The following is a 16,013-nucleotide window of genomic DNA, read 5'->3' as shown; positions in this document are numbered from 1 at the left end:
AAGGTTGGACTTAATGTGTTTCCTTTACTCTGAATGGCTCCCTGATCTTTGCATATTTCTGGCTGATTCTTTGGAGGCCTGGGAGAATTTTATTTATTTGACACCACTTCCAACATAAAGAAAATGGCTTCAGTTTAGGTCCCAATCCTGAAAAATCCTGAGCATGTGGAGTAGTTACTTCTATTGCAGTAGCCCCTGGTCATTCTCTTTAGACTAGGTACTATATGACCAAATCATTGGCTCTAAAGGCTTTAAAAGGCCATAAGGAGACACAGGCTCCTATTCTAGTACAGATAACAATCCATGTCCAATAGTGGCCTATGTCAGTACTACTTGGGAAGTTGAAAAACACTGCACAATGCACCTGTTCAATTCTGCATTAGCACAATGGAAGCTATTTATAGTGATCTTGAATATACTGAAACTTTGTTTCGAGGGAAGGGGAATGAAGCCTGTGAAATTTCGTTATATTTATAGTGAAGTCCAGCTCTCTAATAAGTGGGTTCCACTGTGAAGTGGGTGACTTAGCACCTACTTGATACACATATGGTATATGTGTTAAATGTTGGCTGTCAGAGGGACTAAAGCCCCCTTCTCCGATTGCTCAGTCAGAGCAATAAGAGAGTGGAAAAGAGCTAAAAATAACATGGACAGCCTTCAGAACGTGTAAATGGGTGAAGCTTCATTTAAGTCAATGGAGCTACACTGATTTACACTAAGGTTCTGGCCATCAGAGTCTAAACCAATTTTTAAACTTAACATGATATTTTTCAAACTACCCAGTTGCAGTGAGTTCCACAACTTCTTTTCGTATACAGTATAGAATTATTTCAGTTATCTGTTTACATTTTTATCTTTAAATCTTACTAAGTTTCCACCTTGTCCCTATTTACCTTGTCCCAATGTATAAGAACACCCAACTGGCATTCTCTGTGTGGTCTTGTGGCTAGCACACTGGACTGAGACTCAGGAAACCTCATTTCTGTCCCTGATTCTGCCACTGGCTTGCTGGATGACGTTGGGCAAGTCACTTGACCTCTCTGTGCCTCAATTCCTCATCTTCAAATGGGGATAAGATACTGACCTTCTTTGTAAAACACTTTGAGATCCACTAACAAAGTACTATATAAGGGCTGGGTAGTATTATTATTGTTATTATTTTATATTATATATCTTCATCACCCTCTATTTAAAATACCTGTTAGGTGATCTAGTCCTTCTCCTAGCTCTAGTGGATTAATCCCTTCTGTATGTTTTCTAGAGTCTGTCCAATTTCATTTTAAATACCGTTTACAATATATTACCTCTGATTCTTTTCTAAACTAAATAATCCTTTCAGCATTTTTTAAATCACTCCTTGTTTGAAATCCTCATGATTGATGTGATCCTTTGGAAACAAATCATTTAAGACCAGCTAGCCTATGACCTTACCATTTCCATGCACCGGAGACAGGGGAGTCTATATCATTATTTTATTTTATTTTATTGCTGTAGTGCCTAGGAGCCCTAGTGATGGATAAAGACCCACTGTGCAAACACAGAACAAAGAGATGCTGCAAAGATCTCGCAATCTTGTTGTCTTTCATTATTAATGACAAATATTTTTATAAATACAGTGGATTCCGCTTATTAAAATAGCAGCTCCTCGGTTACCAGCAAAAAGTTACTATTATCCAGTGGTTGGTAATAAGCAGAAGGCAGGTTTGTGAGGCTACAGCCAGGAAAGGAAGATCCAGAACATGTGGCCCTGCAAACCTACCCATGGTTGGGGCAGCAGGAGGGTCAGGGGGCTGCAGCCTGGATGCTGGGGCTTTCTACAAGGACCGGGAGGAAGGCTGAGGACCTGTGGGACTGCACCTTACCTCACCCTTCACTCTCTGGGGTCGGGGCTCAGCACATCCCAGTGCTTCCTCCCCTGCATGCAGTCCCCCAGCAGGGCGTAGCCTGCAGAGTATAGGGAGAGCGACTATGCAGCCCTGGCATCTGGGCTGCAGCCCCTATTCCCACAGCCTGGTCTCCCAGCTCGCAGCACCTTACATCCTGTGTGGTCCCTTTGTGCAGGCAGGTGTGCTGGGCTGCAGCCCCAGAAGGATGCACTAGATGGGCTGAGTAGTGGCCTGTGGCCTCAGGCAGGTTTGTAGGGTTGTAGGCAGGGAAGGCACATCTCAGTGCTTTCTTCCCTGGCTGCAGTCTCTGAAACCTCCCTGCAGGTAGGGACCTTTTTTTTTTTTTTTTATTTATTTAAAAAGGAAAAGTGCTGATAAGCTGCATGCTGTTGCCAATATTGAATTCCATTAACATTGATGTTAATTAGTTGGGATTGGTTCCTGGCAATATGTTGCCATTAACTGGAAGTTGCTAGTATCAGGAATATTCTGTAGTGGAAATACTTATCATAGAACAGCATCGACTTTACAGAGATGGCTTGCAGTGTAGTGTTCTTTTCAATTCAGCTTCTTCCACTGTGCCCATCACCATGGAGTCTGGGTGCTTCCCAAAACTGCATTAAGCAACATGGTTATCTGTCTTGTGTGGCACTTTTTCTTCTTTCCTTTCCCCAGGAGGAAGTTGTGACAGAATTACTATTGCTATTATTTTAAAATTTAATAATTCTTTTAAAGTTTTTCTTTTTGCACTTTTTTATGATGAATATTTAACTTGGTCCCCAAATGTGGTTGCTTTTAAAATGTCCCATACATAAACTGATTTCTTTTCAATTTATTCTGTATGGGAGGGCTTTTGGCAGTGGTGGTGTCACTTTAAAACCAAGTCTTTCTTCGACGTTATAAAGGGCTGCATTGCAATTTTGACCTGTTGTCTGTGGCCAAAATTCCTCTCCCTTGAGTGTCACACTTGTGCTGTACGTTGGTTATTTGTTGCCCTCCACCCCATTGGTGTCTGTGCTTTAGATGCATCATTTGTAAAGTGCTTTGGTATCCAAAGGTGTGCTATATAAAGTAAACTTGAAAAAGAAGATAGATTCAAAATCAGAAACAGACGATAAAGATACATGTCTATTCAGGTTGAAAGAACCTTTCATCTTTCTCTGTCAGCATTTAAATTTTTCAATCTCTCATTGCTGACGAACACAAATTTTACCCCATAGGAGGAAACCTGAGATGCAGTTTTGTTGGTGCTTGATGTAACTGGATTGTAAATAGTTGAAAGGGTTCAATTTCCTCTGTCAGTGAAACAGTGGACTTAAGTGCTATATGTGACATTTGGCATCAATCTGATGGTCAGGTGAAGTAAGGTAGGAGTAACAAGAAGGCCTCGTTACAGCAGGGGAAATTAACACTGCTAGCAAAGCTGTTATCAAGGACAAGAATCAAGGAGTGAGCAATATCAGCATGACTCATATTTTAGTCCAACAGAATGCAAATTTGGTTCCGATTACAATTGAAGGCACCTTGACGACATGTTAGTCTAAACAACAGCTGTCTGAAAATATAAACCACTGGTGTTTAGTGACATTTCCTAGAGTTCCTGGTCCTTTGCTCCAGTGTTTGAATAGATGGCACTTTTTTCCGTTTAAAAAAAAAACAAATGAAAACAAACCCCTTTATGGGGGTAACGAGCTGAGAATAGTAGTACTTCATTTACCCTTTTTAATGGGGGAAAGCAACTGATCTGTGCCTCAGGATATTGATTTTAGTAGAGCAAAACTTCCTTAACGTGGTTGACAAATCTGCCTCTGCTACATAATCACCATAGAATGCATATGCCTATGACTGGGTTTGTGGCTCTCAGAGATTGCTTTCCCATAACAGTATGAAAACGTGGTGCACAAGTACAGCTAAGCATGTAGTTTTTATAAAACATCCCCTTCATTCAAGAGTCCTCACTGACTGCCCTGGGAACTCGTCTGCTTCCTTTAGGCTGCACATCTCAGCCCTCAGATAGCAACAAAAGTGACCTTGATCACACTTGACTGCTCTCCTTGAGACTTTTTTTTTTTTTTTTTGCGCCAGTTTGTGCAGGAGAGGTGAGACAGAGATGCTTTGATAGTGGTAGGTAATAAGCCATGTTCAAAATGCCTTGGGTGGGCCTGGTGACACTCAGTGCATCTTGCTGAGCAATGGGATCCCAGGGCTTTGTATGAGGAGACATAACTCATTTCCGTAGGTTTTGGTCTGGTAGAGTCTCTACACTTTCACATGCTGCATAGATTTAAATGAAAGGACAGAAATGGAAACACCTTCTACGAGTGACTATAGAGAATGCCCCGGCAGTATCTACTGTAACAAAGCAAGTGGTCAGTTGCTTATCCAAACAGGATAGGATATATTTATTTAATATATTTTAAAAATATAGTGAGTCTATATTTATATAGAACCTTTCATCCAGAAGGATCCTAAAGCATTTTACACATTTAATGAACTAATATAGGGTGTTATACAAACTATATTTTCTTATAGAAAAATACGTGAATGGTTTGAAGAGCCTACAGCAACACTACACACCAGTATAGGAGAAGAAATGTAGAATACCCTGTGAAGTTAAAACTACAGGGGCAATTTATGTAGACAGACTGAAATCAGCTTAATTGCTATTTGTCCTGAAGATCAGGGCTTACACCACTACTATGTGTAAAGTGCCATGGGATCTTTAATAAAGACACATGATCAGGGAATTTTAATTCTATACCTCATTCACCCACAGCTGCTCAATGCCTCTTAAACAGCCTGATGGCATTTTGATGCAGTAATGGCTCACAGTAAAGTGCTTCTATCAACTCGGGGAATTACAGACCAGTCACTTTAACTTCAGTACCCAGAAAGATAATGGAGCGAATAATTAAGCAATCAATTTGCAAACACCTAGGAGATGATAAGGTGATAAATAACAATCAGCATGGATTTGTCAAGAACAAATTGTGTCAAGCCAACCTACTAGCTTTCTTGAACAGGGTAACAAGCCTTGTGGATAGTGGGGAAACGGTAGATGTGGTCTATCTTGACTTTATTAAGGCTTTTGTTACTGTCTCGCATGACCTTCTCATAAAGAAACTAGAGAAATACAACCTAGATGGAGCTACTATAAGGTGGGTGCATAACTGGTTGGAAAGCTGTTCCCAGAGAGTTCTCAGTCAAGCTGGAAGGGCATATTGAGTGGGATCCCACAGAGACTGGTCCTGGGGCCTGTTCTGTTCAATATCTTCATCAATTATATAGATAATGGCATAGAGAGTACACTTATAAAGTATACAGATGATACCAAGCTGGGAGGGGTTGCAAGTGCTTTAGAAGATAAGATTAAAATTCAAAATGATCTGGACAAACTGGAGAAATGACCTCAAGTACACAGGATGAAATTCAATAAGGACAAATGCAAAGTATTCCACTTAGGAAGGAACAATCAGGTGCACACATACAAAATGGGAAATGACTCCCTAGAAAGGAGCACTGCTGAAAGGGATTGAGGGGGCGGGTCATAGTGGATCACAAGTTAAATATGAGTCAACAGTGTAACATGTTTGCTTTTTTTTTGTAACCATCATTCTGCAATGTAATAGCAGTGTTTTAAGCAAGATATGAGAAGTAATTCTTCGGCTCTACTCCATGCTGATAGGTCCCAACTAGAGTACTGTGTACAGTTCTGGGCGTCACATTTCAGAAAAGATGTGGACAAATTGGAGAAAGTCCAGAGAAGAGCAATGAAAATGAGAAAAGGTCTAGAAAACATGACCTATGAGGAAAGATTGAAAAAAGTGGGTTTGTTTAGTCTGGAGATGAGAAGACTGAGAGGGGACATAACTTTTTTCAAGTACATAAAAGGTGGTTACAAGAAGGAGGAAGAAAAATTGTTCTTGTTAACCTCTAAGGATAGGACAAGAAGCAATGGGCTTAAATTGCAGCAATGGCAGTTTAGGTTTGACATTAGGAAAAACTTCCTAATTGTCAGGGTAGTTAAGCACTGGAATAAATTGCCTAAGGAGATTGTGAAATTTCCATTCTTGGAAATGTTTAAGAGCAGGTTAGACAAACACCTGTCAGGGATGGTCTAGATAATACTTAACTCCGCCTTGAGTGCAAAGGACTGGACTAGAAGTCCTACACTTCTGTGATTCTATGACTTCCTGCCACACACAAATTTCACAGCCACGGGAAAGGATGCCCCAGTTCCTGAGCATTCACCTGGAACTTAAGAGACCTGTGTTCAATTTCTTGTTCTGCTCCTTCCTGTGTGACCCTGGTGAAGTCACTTAATCTTTGTATCTCAGCAAAAGACAGTAAAATCTGTGTAAAATGGGCTGATTGCACTTCCCTGCCTCACTGGGGCATTGTGAGGACAAATGGACTACAGATTGTGTGGTGCCCAGTGTCACAGTTCTGAGGTAACTGCACCTCTGATCCTTTTGTGGTCTCCTTGAGGGCACCCCACTTTGGTCTCGGGCATCTAGTTGTCACCTCTCCTGAAGCAGAATCCCATGACACACACACTTTCTAGTCCTGGGCCTTAGCTGCAGAATTCTGCAATTTACTGTAATTAGCTGACTTTAGTTCAGCACCTGCAGTCCTGTTCTCTCAGGGGCAGTGGAAGGGTTAACCAGTGAGGAGCCAGCTCTCAGAAGATAAAGTACTGTTTATTCCAAACCAAAGCATTACAGAGAAAACTTATCTTTAAAACAATAAACAGCTTATTTGCAGATCTCATTTGTCAGGCAGTTATCCATCTTCCACATGGAGGCCCTGGCACATATCTGGTTTTTAATTCATTTAACTCGTAGGTCTCAAAATGTAATGGGTAATTATCATTGAGTGCAAGTGTTTCTAATGGGGTCCTGCAAGGATCAGTTCTTGACCCTATGCTATGTAATATTTTTTGTCACTGACCTGGAAAAAAAATATCATGATAAAGTTTTGCACATGACACAAAAATTGCAGGAGTGGTAATAATGAAGAGGACAGGTCACTGATACAGAGCAATCTGGATCTCTTGGTATGCTGGGTGCAAGCATACAATCTGCATTTTAACATGGCTAAATGTACATCTCTAGGAACAAAGAATGTAGGCATGGGGAACTCTATCCAGGGAAGCAGTGACTCTGAAAAAAGATTTGAGGGTCATGGTGGATAATCAGCTGAACACAAGATCCCAATGTGACACTGTGGCCAAAAGGCCTAATGCAATCCTTGGAGGCATAAACAGGAGACTCTTGAGTAGAAGTAAAGAGGTTATTTTACCTCTGTACTTGGCAGTGATGCAACCGCTGTTGGAATACTGTGTCCAGTTCTGGTGTCCACAGTTCAAGAAGGATGTTGATAAACTGGAGAGACTTCAAAGAGCCACTGGAATGATTGATTATATTAGAAAACTTCTCATATAAGTGATTGAGCTCCTTAGTTTAACAAAGAGAAGGTTAAGGGGTGACTTGATTTCAATCTATAAGTACATACATGGGGAACAAATATTTGATGATGGGCTCTTTGTTCTAACAGAGAAAGGGTATAACTCGATCCAATGGGTGGAAGTTGAAGCTAGACAAATTCAGACTGGATATAAGATGTAAATTGTTAAGTGAGGGCAACTACCCATTGAAACAACTTCCCCAGGGTCATGATGGATTCTCCGTCATGGACAATTTTTAAATCCGATTGGATATTTTTCTAAAAGACGAGCTCTAGGAATTATTTTGGGATGTTCTAAGGTCTGTGTCACACAGGAGGTCAGACTAGATTATCACAATAGTCCCTTGTGACCTTGGAATCGATTAATCTTTGATAAGATTAAACTGTTTGCCCTTTGTGCATGTGTAGCCTCTACCAGGCAATCACCCATCTTCCCCATGGGGACCCTGATAGGGTTAAAATACACCAGGCCCTTTTTGCAGGGTCTGTCTCTCTCAGTCACAGTTTCACATTAATTCCTGAATTGAGTCAGAGTGACCTTTTCTCCCCGATTGGGGCTGTCTCTATATATAGTTTGCAGTTCTCTGTTTTTCATTCCTCTTGAACTAGGTCAAACCAGTCTATGCTATTTTCCCCATGGAATGCAACTTCCGCACACTTGTAACCTGTATTAGGGGTTTGCATTAATTAGCTGCTAGTGACTTCAGTTCCTGCAGAAAGAATCCTTTAGCTCAACCCCTGAGCCAGGAATACAATTGTTAGAGAGTCCAGAAAGAGATGTGCAACATTTATAAAATTGATGTGATAATGTCTGAATGCTCCATGTCTCCATAGTGGGTGTGTCTACCAAGGATAAAAGACCTTCCGTGCAGGCTGGGACCCGGGGATGTGGGCAGGCAGCTGCTGCCCATCTTCAGCCAGGGCGCAGGAGGCTGTCTCTCGGCTCAGAGCCAGGGCACAGGTGGCAGCCACCCAGCGGCGAGCCCAGCTTGCAGGGCGCAGGAGGCTGCTGCCGGGCTCCCACTTGGGAGCTGGGACCGAGTGGGACATGAGCGGCTACCACCCAGCTTCCCGAAAAGCCAGCAGCTGCTGCCCAAGCCTGGTGTCCTAAGAAGCCAGCGGCTGCCACCCAGCTTCCCAGGACTGGGGTGGCTGCTATCCACCTCCCAGCTAAGAGGTGGGACTGGGCGGGAAGTGGGAGGCTGCCGCCTGCCTCCCTTCACTGGATTTTTTGCCGCGTACCCCTGCCTGCGTTGAGAAACTATGACCTATCAGACATGGGCTAAAAATGTTTATAAAATAGTAATGTAATGAAACCCATGAAGGTGTGTGGTATCTATGTCTGTGAGCGTTCATGTGATCTAACAGTAAACCTTGTTCCTCTCCTCTGTGTTTTCTAGGTTCCTAAAGGAACGGATGAGAACTGGGCACAGAAATTGTATGACAGACATTCCAGCAGCCAACACTTCCAAAAACCCCGAATGTCCAATACCTCCTTCATTGTTGTTCACTTTGCAGATAAGGTATCACGCAGCACTTTAAACATGACAGTTTGTGATGAATAGTTCGGGTGCTAGGGGTTTGCATTAGGAAATATCATTTTTTTTAAACCACATTTAGTTACTTAGGTGAGGACTTTCCGAATTGCCTAAGGGATGTGGATGCCAAATTGCCATTTATTTTAATTGGGCATCCAAATCTTTTAGTGAGTTCTTAAAATCTCAGCCTTAGACTTTGTACTGAATTTTAAACAGGAATATTTGAGTCTTCTGGTTTAACAAAACTAATCTCCTTCAGAGAGCTGCATCAAATTAATGTTAGTAGAGATTGCTACATCCAGGAAAGAGAGAAACCAAGACATTTTCCTGAGTATTGAAAAACCTTGCGTTTTTCAGATATTGTACGATATGAGAGTGGAACTGGGATCATTTTCCCTCCTGTCAGGGAGAAAACTCCAACTTTTGACTTTCCAAAGCTTAGAGGCTGATCCTGTAACATCCAGTAATATTCTCAAGCTTTATTTAAAACATGGTTTGACAGATATTGCTCAGGGCAGATAAGAATCTGTCAAGAGGTTGTAGTTGTGTGTGTGTGTGTGTGTGTGTGTGTGTGTGTGTGTGTGTGTGTGTGTGTGTGTGTGTGTGTGTGTGTGTGTGTGTGTGTTTAAAATGGAAATCAAAAGCAGTTCTGAGTAAGCATAAAGGAGTCATGTGACATACATTCTACAGCCAAGTGCTGTCTAGTATCCTTAATAAAGTGTGAGTTCCTTATGCTAGCTTGAGAATGAATTGCACTATTCACAGTTAAGATTGGGGTTTGAGTTCCATTATAGACCTGATCTTAAGCACATTCTCACCAAATCTTTCAAAAGAAGATGCTCTCATTTTAAATTCTGCGTGTGTTGTCTGTGGCAGTTAGTAATTTGCTTGAATTTGAATCATGAAAAAATAGGTTTTACTCAATCTTTTGAAGATTCATCCAGTGCTTTTTGGTCACACGTTATCTAAAAAACAGCTGACTGTAGAAATTCCAGAAAACTTAACTCGCAAGAGAAATTGGGTGAGATCTAGCACAGTGATCTCAAAGATTTTTTTGAGGCTGAGGTATAGGAAGTTATTCACTGGCGTATCAGAAATGCCAAAGTGAATCCCTCAAAGAGTGCCAAACAAATGGTAGAGTCCTGGAAGTTTTGCCATTGACTTCAGTGGGAACAGGATTGGATCCTGACGGAGATAATAACTAGGTAGTTGACAGTGTTTCAATTAAGTGTTGTAATGCCCTATACCTTACACTCAAATATTTTATATTGATAGGATAAACTGGTGTGACCTTTCTCCCACTTTGCCTCCATTCATTCAACCATATGCACAACCTTTCAAATAAATGTATGGCGATATAGATGATGGCTAAAACCGTGAGAGATTACAACAAGAGACTTGAAATATGCTGATTGATCTGAGGATATGTCTATACTACAGTTAAACAGCCTCAGCTGGCCAGAGTCAGCTGGCTCGGGGTGCAGGGCTATAAAATTGCAATGTAGACGTTTGGGTCGGGCTGGAGCCTGAATTCTGGGACCCCAGGGAGGGAAGGGTCCTAGAACCTGGGCTCTGGCCTGAGCCTTAATGTCTACACTACAGTGTTATAGCCCCACAGCCTGAGCTGCATGAGCCCAACTCAGCTGACTGTGGTCAGCCACGGTGTAGATGTATGCTCAGGGGTTTAACCACCATTTTGTTTCTTCGTTGCTCTGTGCGGTAGGTGGAGTATCAGTGTGATGGATTTCTGGAGAAAAATAGGGACACTGTATATGAAGAACAAATTAACATATTGAAGGCCAGCAAGGTAAGAGCATAAGGTTTGGAAAATAGCCCACATTAAACAAACACTGACATTGCTAAACTGTTTCAATATCTTTGCTCACTTTAAAACACCCGGGAGTGTATGCAAAAGCTCTTACAGTCTACACAGTCAGCAGCAAAAATTGAAAGTAAATGTAAAAAGTGAATGTAAACTGTCATTTATCCCAGATGTTCTCTTCATCCATGTAACCCCTAATCTCTTCCCTGCTCTATATCCCCTACCATGCTCAAGGTCCTAAATTATGGCCACCGTTTTTCAATCCAACTTGATTTGATGGGAACCTCTTTAGAACCTGCTGACCCTATTCCTTAGACAGCCAGGGTGAAGTTCACCCAGTATAGAGGGCCAGCACAAGGTGTATGCACCACTTAAGTCCCACTTAATCCTTATTTTAAGGATTTAAGTGATGCATGGGATTTGTGCTGGACCTCTACATGGGAGTGAATTCAATTCCAAAGAAGTGTCACTGTTCAGCAACATGAAACTTTCTTTTCTTTCTTTCTCTCTCTCTCCCTTTTTGCTCTTCTCCCACCTTGGGACTATGTGCACAGTCTTTGAAGTACCTCTAGCCTTGGCTGGTCCAGAGTTTAAAAGAAAACCCATATGTTGCCGGTGCTATTGCAGAGCATTTTTTTAGATGCTATCCTGAGCCTTAAATGCAATGCTTCTAGATGAAAATGTATCTTCTTGTTACTCCACAAATAATACGTTAAGGTTTACACTGAACAACAAAAAAGTTCCTTGATCTCTGTGACACTAAGAACAGCCCAATGCCAGAAGGCCAGGGACTCCCTGGTGTCAAGCAGTGAATTTCAGCTGCTTTGATCTGCTCAGTGTACCCCAGCTCACTGTATCTGTATCTGAAAGGTGTTGTGTAATATGTCATTGGAAAACTAATAACAGGCTGGTTATTAATATCATTGAAATGTTTGGAGCAACACTAGAAACTGTGGATATTCTCTCGTACTATGTTATGGAGACTGTAAAGAGACAAAGGAGGCAAAACAGGTTTTTCCAGACAAAGGAGAAGGCAAATGTCTCTGGCTCAGTGGCAAACTGAGCCACGTGCGACCAGAGTCATGGACAATCGACTGTTCGTTTCCATCAGAGGTTGTAGGAAGGGCATTTGCATTGTAAAATCACAGGTGACTGAACAATTGACATGGTGTCTTAGCAAGCAGAGCTAAGCTGAGCTTCAGGAGGGCTTCTTGACTTGTAAAACAAAGACAATCCCTTTGGGGAAATAAGGGAGAGAGAGAGAGACTCCATCTTTATTCTTCACTTTAGGAGACAAAGGAATCAAACAATTTGATCTCTATGATGGGTCCTGGCCAGACTTGCCAGTAAAAGCTGGAAATGAGACTGGTGGGTGAGAGAAACCATCTTGAACAAAGATCGCATCTTGCTAGATTAATTTTTAGATACATGTTTTCACTTTTAGATGGTTGTAACCATTTCTGCCTTTATCCTGGCTATTTAGTGTCACTTAACCAATGTCCTTTTGTTATAAACGTGTTTTATTTTTACTATAAATCAGTCAGTGCTGTGCTTGAAGAGAAGGGTGTATTCACCCCAGTTAAGTTAATAAGATGCAATGTACTGACTCTCTCTTTTAAAGAGCCCCAAACGTAATATCTTCCATGAATGAACAGTGATAGGGGCTGTGCATTGCAGAGAAACATTTCTGTGACGCTTGGGGGCTGGAGTTCACTGGTTGATTGTTATCTGCTTAGCAAGGTTTGAGCTGGAGGAGCTTGCTGCTGATGAAGACAGATCGGTGTGGCAGGGAGCTGACACAGTGTAATCTCCAGCAAAGCTTAACCTTGCTGAGTTATGGGGGTAACACTGTGGCTCCCAGCTCTGGGTATCGCCAGCAGCATGTTACGCTGGTGTAGTCGGACAAGATTTACACCCAGTTTGCTATTTGAACTGCAGTTTACGCTTTAAGCTCTGGAAGAATAGTTGTAAGTGATTCTCAGGGGAAAGGTGCTGGGGAAAGTTTCAGAGGTTACAGTTTTATTAGTTTCTATTAGATTATTTCAGGTGAGGAAAGAACAAAAGGAAGTGCAAGAATGAGTAGATTTGCCAAAGGAAACAAGGGCAAAGACCTAGCTCTCAATGAGGCAGCCCCACAACTCAAACCAGCTGAGATTGTTACAGGTTTCAGAGAGAGAACCAAAAGGATGGAAAGGGCTAAATAAAGGACTGTGACCATCAAAAATGGGAAGCGGATCAGTGTGCCAACGAAACTGTCCTGGGAGTCAAAGAAAGGGAGGCGGAAAAGCAGCAATGTATTACAATTTCACACCTATGTAACAGGGTACCTATCCCTGTGTCTTTCTGTGCTGTGTATCCTATAAACTCCCAGGCTCCCAGTTCCAGCTACTCTAATGGAGTACCTGACTTTGAATAATAAGTTCCTTGATAAAGGGATCTTTGGCCTCTGAAGATGAAACGCTCCATCAGCTTTGCAAGCTGTAAGTTTGGTAGGTTTTTTTGAACCAGAAAAAATTGGCTTCTGGAGCATGCAAGCTTTGCCAACAGAGTGGAGTATCCACATCTTTAGCAAATGTGTTAAAAATAGAGAGGAAAGCTCTAATGTGAATCAATGAAATTACCAAATTTGAGAAATCATTAATTTTACATTTTCTTCAAATGTAACTTGATTTGTTTTTAAGGTCTCAGTGAGATCTGCTGAAAAAGTCAAGTTTGACAATAATAGAGTTTAGCATTTACAGGTTGCTTATCTGAGAATCTCAAAGCACTGTACAAATATTTATTAAGAGATGGGCCTGAACCAAAACCCCAGATCCAAACACCCACATTTTGGCAGAACTAGATCCAAACTTTGCAGCTCAGTCACCTCTAATTTAATTGACAAATAATTAATAACAGATAAGTAAACTAAGGCACCAAGTAACTAAATGACTTGCCCAGTCAGGTAGTCAGTGGCAATGCCTGGAATAGAACCCAGTCCTGGATCTCACTCACTTGCTCTGACCTCTTGATAAGATTTCATCTGTTAATTTTGTATCACACTCTTAGGATCTTTCAGTGAACGCAAGCCCCTCTGCAAATGGTTTTTATTAAGAATGCAAATGATGCAATCTTTTTTTTTTTTTTTTTTTGAATGCCTGATTTTAACAAAGTGAGATAACTATGAGGGTATTGGAAAATTCTTTTTCACAGGTCTAATCCTGACAGTACATAATCCTATTTATTCTCATCCTACAATTTAAAAATGCCCTATTGTTGTTTTGGTTTTCATTTTGCGTCAGTTCTACAAAGCACAGCTATTGAGCTGAGACCTGGGAAGCCCTAAAATTAAGGTCTAGTCTGCAGTCCTGGAGAACAAAACCTTGAAGTCAATCTGAGCACCAGTGCTGTGTAGGCACAGAGCTGGCACAGTATTCATTTGACAAGAAAGTGCTCATTGATGTCCTGTCACTTGAGAGCAGCCATGCTGCAGAATCCCATACCAGGAAAGCCCAGATCAGAGCAAGCATTTGTTAACCATTTTAGGGATGATGGGCATGTAAACTCTTGGATCCCCTCCGAACGTTGCAAAGACACATCTGGGTTGCCTGTTCAGCTGTAGGCCCCTTTGTCTCTGTTGGCTTTCTTTCCATTCATCTAAAGCCTCTCAATGAAGTGAAATTAACCTGCCATTTACACAGTGTTATCTGTTTCCTGCAGTCTGTTCAATGTTCCATTTGCTATGGAGTGAGGCAGTTTCAGTCTGGTTTATTTCCCAGGAGCCCTCTCATTCATTTCTCCCTTGGGTTAACAGCTAGCAATGATATCAGTGACCTCTAAAGCAACAAAAAAGATGAGCAAGAACATGACAAGAGGGGGGAAGGGTGAAAGCACTTCTTGGGGGGGGGGACTTTAAGCAGGAGTTTTTTTCTTTAAAAATATAGATAGCTTCTGAATGGGAAATTAATTGAGCTTTGTCAGTGATTTGCTGTGGTGTTCAATGATAGATTCATATGAAAATGCTGAGATGTGCAATTTTCATGTCCACGTGGGCAATTTCTGGTCTAATGACTGTGAAAGTGAGCTTTAATAATGTTCAAAATTAAAATCTCCATGTCCTCAGGAAGCTTTCACAATTTACCTTGAAAAACTGTATGATTAGAACTTATTAGAAACTCCAGGTAATCTGTAGGTAATTGACGCTGCATGATTAATTATTCAGCCAGTACTCTGCATGCTGTCATGAGCAACCCTGCAGTGGTGACTCTGTCTGAAAGATTTCTGTTGGATTTTCCTGCAGCCCTTAGATTTGCACTGCAGTTGGGGAGGGGAACTGAAATTCATTTGGGATAGCTTATTAGAGCAGCACTGAACAATGGATACACTTCTGTCACCTACAATTCACTCATTTAGTACTGCCAGCCTGAGAGATTGGATTTATTATCAAGGTATTTTCCCTCTCCACAATTCTTTCTTCACGGTTTCATTTCACAGGGCCAAAGGCAGAGGTCATGTGTAAGGTGCTGTAAATTACCGGTGAGCCAAGTGCATGTAAGGGAAATTTAGCTGGTGTGATTTACATGCTATGGAGCTGGAAGAAAGTATAAGGACTTAGGATGTGGCAAACTCTGTGGTGTGAATCTAGAGTGCACTAGCATGCTGTACACTAATTGCCTGCACGGACCCTGCTACCGCATGCAGTAGATGGAACTACGCTGCAGAACTTTAGGTGCGGATTCATAGCCCAGCTTGCCATGCACTAAGTCAGTATGAGCACAAATCCTAAGATGAAGTGTGCAGCAGGGGCTCTTTAATTGTAAGCTGTATTCCTCTGACAGCTCTCTCATTAAGACTCTTAGCATGTGACAGCCATTTACATCCACTGCTCGGTTTTATATCTGCTTACAGTCTTGTAACACTTTGCACCTCACCGCTGAACTGGGCCCTTATTTGTGCCTTTTTCATGTGGAGCCAGGTAAGAATAATATCCTTTACCAGCCCCGTCATCCCCCCCAGGCCTCATGTCACCAGTACAGTAGCACTTCCAACTTTCAGTCACTAAACTGACCAGCACTGGGGTCTCCTCGCTACCTCCTCCCATCTGACCCTCCTTTCACAAAACACCTCTGCTTTTTCCATTCACCACATCTTTCACGCTCTAACACAGACTAAAATCATGTATTTGGTCTTAATTCCCTCTGAGGAATAGGGCTGGTCTACATGACAGAATTTTGTTGACAAAAGTCAGCTGCCTCCTGCTCCCCTGGAGAACTGAGTGGCTTGCCCTGGCTCGCGGCGGGGAACTGGGGGGACAGCCTGGCT

General features: G+C 41.8%; 1 protein-coding gene across 2 annotated transcripts in view; it reads left to right on the top strand.

Annotated features, from left to right (window-relative positions):
* The window catches only part of MYO5B (myosin VB), a 364,799-nt gene that overhangs the window by 218,816 nt on the left and 129,970 nt on the right, over window positions 1-16,013 (top strand). For both annotated transcript variants that reach the window (XM_067545400.1, XM_067545401.1), the window contains 2 exons: window positions 8,753-8,875; window positions 10,614-10,697. In XM_067545400.1, the coding sequence (XP_067401501.1) occupies window positions 8,753-8,875; window positions 10,614-10,697 (207 nt within the window). The remainder of the gene's footprint in view (window positions 1-8,752; window positions 8,876-10,613; window positions 10,698-16,013) is intronic.

The sequence above is a fragment of the Emydura macquarii genome, unplaced genomic scaffold (assembly GCF_026122565.2).
Source record: "Emydura macquarii macquarii isolate MOO-44397 ecotype Brisbane River unplaced genomic scaffold, CSIRO-AGI_Emac_v2 contig_1045, whole genome shotgun sequence".
Taxonomy (NCBI): Eukaryota; Metazoa; Chordata; order Testudines; family Chelidae; genus Emydura; species Emydura macquarii.
The sequence above is the reverse complement of the archived record's forward strand: the minus strand, read 5'-3'. Positions and strand labels throughout refer to the sequence as shown.